Source organism: Eurytemora carolleeae, unplaced genomic scaffold (assembly GCF_000591075.1).
Source record: "Eurytemora carolleeae unplaced genomic scaffold, Eaff_2.0 scaffold401, whole genome shotgun sequence".
Lineage (NCBI taxonomy): Eukaryota > Metazoa > Arthropoda > Copepoda > Calanoida > Temoridae > Eurytemora > Eurytemora carolleeae.
This window is the reverse complement of record NW_019396469.1, coordinates 85,129-92,541: the sequence shown is the minus strand read 5'-3', so window position 1 is coordinate 92,541 and position 7,413 is coordinate 85,129. Positions and strand designations below refer to the sequence as shown.

The window sequence follows — 7,413 nt, the reverse complement described above, 5'->3', positions numbered from 1 at the left end:
GTAACCCCGTATTACCGGTTTTTAAGTAAAGGTTAGAGCTGGAATCTTTTCTTAGGGGTAAAAAATGAAATAATATTTGAGGGAAATATTGATACTGTCACCCTTTACATTATTTGAAGTACAATGACAACTTGTATCACAAGTAAATTGGCTGAAGTAAATCGTTTAAATGATTCAATTCAAAATCAAAATTTAAAAGAAAAAACTAATTCTATTTGAATTTTGGGAACCTTTATCCAAATTCTATGTATTTTTTTTTCAACAGGTTTCATAGTAAAATCACAGATGGTCCTTAATAACATATACCTGTAGTGGTTTTAATGTGTAGATAATAGAGAAGGTAAATTGTGGGTAATTTCCTTGCCAAGAAACAGTAAACCTCTCTCTAACCATTAACTGTATTTAGAAGTGTGATTAGTATTCTAACTAGCCTTTACTTCATTTCTCTGCACTGCAGTAATTCAAGTATATATTCTATACTTAATACATCAAGTACACCTGACAGACATAGGAATACAATAGTCCACATTGTTATATACGCTGGTAGGCAATAATATCAATATAATGAAGACGACTTTTAAATTCAAGTTTTATTGTTAACAAGCTTTTTTTTGAATTACAAGTTTAAATATCATTGAAGAGAAGCCTTTAAATTAAGAGCTTTGTTTCCATTTATTTGTGTAGGTATGCTGTTTAAAAGCTCAATACAAATCAAAATTGAGACCGAAAGTCGTCTTCAATGTATTGGTATTATCGCTTACCACTGTTTATTATTGTTGAAAGAAAAGATATTTAGATCACTCTGGAAGCTTTAAAAATCTCAAAAGCCATCGTGCCAATTTTATTTCTATACAAATAAGAAATCGTTACAATAAATAGGATGTCGTCATATTTTAATGTGTTGATAAAACATCATTTAAATTATCACATTAGAGTACAAATTGAGTAAAGCACTTCTACAGGCTTGAGTTTAAATAAACCTGAAAACATTTAATGTCTCATCTATGTTAACCCGATCTTAAGGGATGGTTTTATAAGTTTTGATCATCACAACCACTTTTTGTAGATTCGTCCAGGTTTTCTAGTTTCAGGCTGGTTTTTCCAGTCAAACCCTCCAATAAATCTTTCCCTAAAATATGAAGTTTCAAAATATTTCCATTAGTTCTTCTAAACTATAAATAAAACTCTTGTATGGAATTCCTATTTTTAAAGAATAAAAGTTCAAAATTAGTTATTAAAGAAAAGGTTAAAATACAATTGCGTTTATTGTGATGACTAAGATCAGATGGTTGAAGGAATCTATCCTGATTAGTAAGGATCCCTTGTCAGGGTTAGTTAGTGTATAATTAGACGGGATTCAAGTATGTCCGAGGTAAACCATCCATAGAATACATAGAGGAATAGATTCTGGGATCAACAAACATTTTGTATATATGTTTTCCTAAGCTTGACATCATCATTACTATTTTTTCTTCCAATATCCCTTTTTTTACTTTCTACTTTAATAATCCTCTTTCACGAACTGAATATTAACGAGATGTACATTGTACAGGGTTGCCCACAAAGATTGAGATTTCATAGACGGATTAACAACTATCAGATTTGAATTGTGCGTACGATATTATTGAATTCAAAATCCCTTATCAAATGTGTATAACCTTTATTTCAAAAGCTATAGGTCGTCGTTGATTGAAGCATTGTCTTAAATTGGTGACCCTTCCCCCCTCCGACAAAAAAATAAATAAACGCATATACTCTAATTCTCTAAATCCTTTATACAAGAATTTAAACATTAATTTATAATAAAATAAGCACCGGCGTGCCTTGACCATATCATAATACTGGATTATTATACATATTCAAAATATGCCTTTTTTGCTTGTTAACTATATTTACTGTCACTTCAAACAGAATTTAAAGCTAAAATTAAAATTGACTATTTTTGTTTAAACTGCAGAGGAAAACCTTTTCCTAACTTGACATTTTGACGCCTTCGTCAGCTCACAAGCAAATAAGTGTCACCAAGGTTTTAAAAATAAAGAATATATTAGAGTAAGGTATCTCATCCCATTTGAAACTTAAAGTTTAAATCTTAAAACAAACCAACAAACAAATAAACAAAGTTGAGAACTCTGTGGCGTCTTTCATACAAATTTAATTTCAGAGGGCAAATATAAATAGATGTTGGTAGATCAAACAGATTATACAATGGTATGTGTACATACATGCTCCGATTACTATGTTTGATTAATATACAATAGAAAGTAAGGAAGAAATAAACATAAATAATTGAATAATTTAAACTATTTTTAAAAGTCGATAATTAAAAACGTAAAAACTAATATATATTATTTAATTTTTAATGTTTTATATACAATACAATTGTTAAAAGAATAGAGTAAAAGGAAGAAAACCAAATTGCTTTGCAAGAACTAATTAGTTCGCGATAACAAAGTTTTACATTTTTCTCTCCAACAAAAACAAGCCAAGAAACAAAAACAAGCTTCGATTTATCTTATAATTAATAAACTACCTTTTGCACTTAAAACCCTTCCAACCCTCCAGTAAATAATTCCTTGAATAGTGAATGTGATGCACCATAAAAGAAGGACTAGTCCCATTGTGTAGAGTACTCCTATCATTACCCGGTCCATGTCCCAGTACACCTAATATATAAATATGTATTTACAGTTTTAATCAAACACTCTGTTGTTTTCAATCATAATGAATGTCCCGCTAAAAGTATTTTCACATTTAATATCAATCTTCTTAAAACTTACCTCGTGATCAATCTCATGTTTTGAAACGATAACGCCGTCTCCATTATACCAAACTTCTTTAGATCTTGTATAATATGGAGCCATAACTTTCCGTGCAGCACATTTTCTTGGCTTTTCCCGGATTTATTCAAAATGGTGTGCGGCATTTCTTCGATTTTTGTTAATTATAATTTGTAAGAAAATAAAAGTTTGAAAAAGTAATGTTGTCGTGATGGACATGAAAGGTGTAAACACAATACAATCCAAAATATCATCCAACTGAAAAAAAACAAGCAAAGTTTACTTACTGCTTACAATGTAAAACAGAACTGATATAAAAAAGTAAAAACAATTATTAAGAAACTTAAATATCTTTTTTAATTTGGTACACTCTTTCAACTAAACTAGAATAAATACAATTTGTCGGGAGCAAAATACTGTTTACTCACTTGTTAGTAAACTGTTGCTTATGTAAACACATGACTAATGCGGAGTAATTTCCTTGTAAAATAAACATTAAACAACTTCTAAACGTCTTTTCGTCTTACTCTTTTATTTCACCAACATTTTTATTTTTATTAACTATTATTCATGTTAATGAAATGCTTGATTGAATTGATGAGAAAGAAAACCAATAGTTTTTAATCTCTTAAAAGTTTGAAAATAGATTTTCCATTCTTCCAGAAAATCCTTCAGGTTCTAATTTTAATTACCGAAACTTTATTCAACTCAATTTATAATTTAAGTGATCACTGAGAATATTTAATTAAAATTGTGATTCCTGTCTAATCAAGCTCTTTTATATATCATGGATTTACTCCTTCTTCTCATTCAAGCTAACTACTTCCTGAGCTGAAAACTTTAGAATGGTGGATATCGAGATTAGTGCTTGATCCTCTCTTTTTCTTAATCTCCCCATTAAATAATGCTTTTTCTCCTCATGTTATTAGTCTCCAGAGCTGAAAACTTTAGAATGATGGATATCAAGATTAATGCGTAAACTCCTGGTTTTACTAAATCTGAGATTATTTTAATACGCATTCGATATCCAAGAAAGAAATATAAAATTCACCCAATCAGCGTATCATGTTAAGATGTACTCTTTAACTTTTGAAAAACCGGTTTTTTCATTTTGTCATATCAATTGAACTAAACATCGATTAAATAAACGTAAGTTTTGGATTAATGTTTGTTATTAACATGATTAATTTTATATTTGCTTAAATGCTCTTAAAGCCGGCTTGTGAACAGCTTTAATTCAATCAGATACTAGTTCAATCGATATAGCATTGTATCTGTAATTGTTATCAAATGTAACTGTTATACAGTAGGGATATCCAAAAAAGAGGATTAAGAATAAAATCAAAAGTGTGTACTCAGATTAAGCGATCAGGATTAAGGATATTCCGTTTAAAGGTTTTCAGCTCTGTCCTGTTTAGATCTAGCATTTGTTTTGCTACCTCATATTCGATCGAGCTAACTCCTCTTTATTTCATCTCCTTCCTGTTTACCACTGATTCTTCCTATTTTATTACAATTATTTCCAACACTATAATTTTACTAGAAGTACGTATTATATTATTTCATCTCCTTCCTGTTTACCACTGATTCTTCCTATTTTATTACAATTATTTCCAACACTGTAATTTTACTAGAAGTACGTATTTCCGTTTACTGTTTAGCTCCGATTTAAGAATTCACCTCTTATTGGATAAGATAGATAGAAAGATAGAGTTTACCGCCGTTGCAAATTTTATTGGTTGAGAAAAGACACCAAACACGCGACTGAATCCTGATTGGGTCAAGCGCTACCAGAAGATTGAAACAAAGGTGGCTTGTTCCGGTTTACTTTCATATTTTCTAAATTGGTTTATCGTTCAGAGCCGTTTCATTGTCAACATTTTTATTAATAACAATCCCTTCATCGTAAAAAATGTTTTGAAAACGGTCTCTTACTATTAAATTTTGGAAAATTTGTAGAGAAATGACAACCATAGTTTTTCAAAAAACCAAAACTGCCCATTCCATCCATATATGTTTATTACGCATATGGTTCTTACATTTTTCTGCCAGGAAATCCCATGCTGGACAACCCACTGTTTACATTGGTCGGTTAAGTAAACATAAAAACTGGTTCTTCCATGACACAATCTTCAGCCAACTTCCAACTTCTACTGAATAATATTTAAACGGGTATCTCTATAAAAATGTCAGTGGGTTTAGATCGGTGCAGCATTACACTAACTTCACAACGTGCATGATAGGCATGCACAGAAGTTTAATTTTAGCAACATTACTTGGTTTGGTTTCATGTAAACCTCCAGACAGCGGCGACATTCTTTTCTCCAAGGAAATTATCATTTTAAATTTTTTCAATCAGTGCTGTGGCGCGTCTCATGAATTTTGTTAATGGGGAGGGGGGGAAAGGTGAAATATGTAGTTTATGTGTGAAAATTTTTTTATTATCGAAATGGCGCATGCCAAATAAAATTTAAAAGTCTACTTCATGTTTTGAGAAAATAATGCCATTTTCAACATATTTGCATGAGAAAATTTCTGTTTTTCAATTTCCACAGGGCAGTGCACCTTTTTTGTTTTGATATGGCTTTCTGTGTAGATATGCAGAGTGATTTGTAATTTGTTTGCATTTTAATTTGATTTCAAGTTCATAACTCACTTTTTTATTTGGGTTAGTTTCAACTTGTACAACACTTATTTCTGATAAATTGATAATCTATGAAAAGGATGTCAAACAACGATCATCAAGGGAATCCAGGGGATCAATTGAATCAGAAGTAGGAGGGTCTGGATACAACCCTGGAGATAAACCACCTATTCTCGATGAATCTATTACAAATCCAGGAGGATCTGGATATAATCCGGGCAACAAACCGTCAATTCCAGATTTTACTTCTGATGAATCCATTACAAATCCAGGAGGATCTGGATATAACCCGGGCAACAAACCATCAATTCCAGATTTTACTCCTGATGAATCTATTACAAATCCAGGAGGATCTGGATATAATCCGGGCAACAAATCATCCATTCCGGATTTTACTCCTGATGAATCTATTATAAATCCAGGAGGTTCTGGATATAATCCTGGCAACAAACCATCAATTCCAGATTTTACTCCTGATGAATCCATTACAAATCCAGGAGGATCTGGATATAACCCGGGCAACAAACCATCAATTCCAGATTTTAATCCTGATGAATCTATAACAAATCCAGGAGGATCTGGATATAACCCGGGCAACAAACCATCAATTCCTGATTTTACTCCCGATGAATCCATTACAAATCCAGGAGGATCTGGAAATAATCCGGACATAACAAACCCAGGTTATGATAATCAACGACCAGATATAATTCCTGATGAATCGATCACCTATCCTGAAGACTCAGCAACAGGAGGCTCTGGATTTAACTCTGGTTCCAACCCAAGTATTCCAGATTTTATACCAAATGAATCCATTACAAATCCAGGGAGTTCTGGATCAAGGTTTAATCCAGGAACTAATCCTGCAGGATCAGGGTCTAATCCAGGAGGATCCATATTAACTCCTGGAGCCACTACTGGAGGATCCTTATTCAATCCTAGAGCCAATACTGGAGGATCCATATTTAATCCTGGAGCAAATACTGGAGGATCCATATTCAATCCTGGTGCAAACACTGGAGGATCCATGTTCAATCCTGGTGCAAACACTGGAGGATCCATATTCAATCCTGGAGCAAATACTGGAGGATCCATATTCAATCCTGATGCAAATACTGGAGGAGCCATTTTCAATCCTGGAGCAAACACTGGAGGATCCATATTCAATCCTGATGCAAATACTGGAGGATCCATTTTCAATCCTGGAGGATCCATATTCACTCCTGGAGCAAATACTGGAGGATCGATATCTCATCCTGGAGGAAACACAGGAGGATCCATATTCACTCCTGGAGCAATTACTGGAGGATCCATATTTAATCCTGGAGCAAACACTGGAGGATCCATATTCAATCCTGAAGGCAATACTAGAGGATCCATGTTTAATCCTGGAGCCAATACTGGAGGATCCATTTTCAATCCTGGAGCAAACACTGGAGGATCCATATTCAATCCTGGTGCAAATACTGGAGGATCCATATCTCATCCTGGAGCAAATACTGGAGAATCCATATTCAATCCTGGTGCAAATACTGGAGGATCCATATTTAATCCTGGAGCCACCCATATTTAATCCTGGAGCCAATACTGGAGGATCCATATTTAATCCTGGAGCCAATACTGGAGGATCCATATTTAATCCTGGTTCAAATACTGGAGGATCCATATTTAATCCTGGAGCAAATACTGCAGGATTTAATCCGACGAGTCCTGGCTTTAACTTTCCAATATCTAAAGGCAGAAATAATATCCCTGTGGTGAAACCTCAAGCAATACTCTCCAATGAAATGGAGAATGCTATTAAAGAATTGGTGTTCAACTATTTCAAAACCTTTCTATTGACTGGAGAATTTCAAGGAAAGCTGACAGCTCAGGAACAGATAAAAGATGAAGCTCCTCTATCCTTAAACACAGCATTCACCCTTCCTCAACTTGAAGAGAAGATAAAAGACAGCCAAGTTGCAATTAATATCCTCCCATCATTACCTA

The 7,413-nt window shown here is 33.3% G+C and overlaps 2 protein-coding genes across 2 annotated transcripts; one reads left to right on the top strand and one right to left on the bottom strand.

Annotated features, from left to right (window-relative positions):
* Positions 1-826: 826 nt before the first annotated feature.
* Positions 827-3,033, bottom strand: LOC111703869 (uncharacterized). Its single transcript, XM_023475945.1, has 3 exons — positions 2,781-3,033; positions 2,534-2,666; positions 827-1,129 (listed from the first exon to the last, which is right to left on the bottom strand). Exons 1-3 carry the CDS (start codon positions 2,862-2,864, stop codon positions 1,032-1,034), a joined length of 315 nt encoding a protein of 104 aa, XP_023331713.1. The 5' UTR covers positions 2,865-3,033; the 3' UTR covers positions 827-1,031.
* Positions 3,034-4,885: 1,852 nt separating this feature from the next.
* LOC111703866 (uncharacterized transmembrane protein DDB_G0289901) lies at positions 4,886-7,095 on the top strand. Its single transcript, XM_023475943.1, has 2 exons — positions 4,886-5,109; positions 5,504-7,095. The coding sequence occupies exons 1-2, from the start codon at positions 5,017-5,019 to the stop codon at positions 6,995-6,997; spliced, it is 1,587 nt and encodes a 528-aa protein (XP_023331711.1). The 5' UTR covers positions 4,886-5,016; the 3' UTR covers positions 6,998-7,095.
* Positions 7,096-7,413: the final 318 nt, after the last annotated feature.

What these genes read in the sequence shown, in the direction of transcription:
- LOC111703869 (XM_023475945.1), bottom strand. Translation starts at nt 2,864, where the DNA reads ATGGCTCCATATTATACAAGATCTAAAGAAGTTTGGTATAATGGAGAC. An exon ending in AACATGAGATTGATCACGAG is followed by an intron (nt 2,667 to 2,780) that starts GTAAGTTTTAAG and finishes TTTATATATTAG; the next exon opens with GTGTACTGGGACATGGACCG. An exon ending in AAGGGTTTTAAGTGCAAAAG is followed by an intron (nt 1,130 to 2,533) that starts GTAGTTTATTAA and finishes TTCATATTTTAG; the next exon opens with GGAAAGATTTATTGGAGGGT.
- LOC111703866 (XM_023475943.1), top strand. Translation starts at nt 5,017, where the DNA reads ATGATAGGCATGCACAGAAGTTTAATTTTAGCAACATTACTTGGTTTG. An exon ending in GCGACATTCTTTTCTCCAAG is followed by an intron (nt 5,110 to 5,503) that starts GAAATTATCATT and finishes ATCTATGAAAAG; the next exon opens with GATGTCAAACAACGATCATC.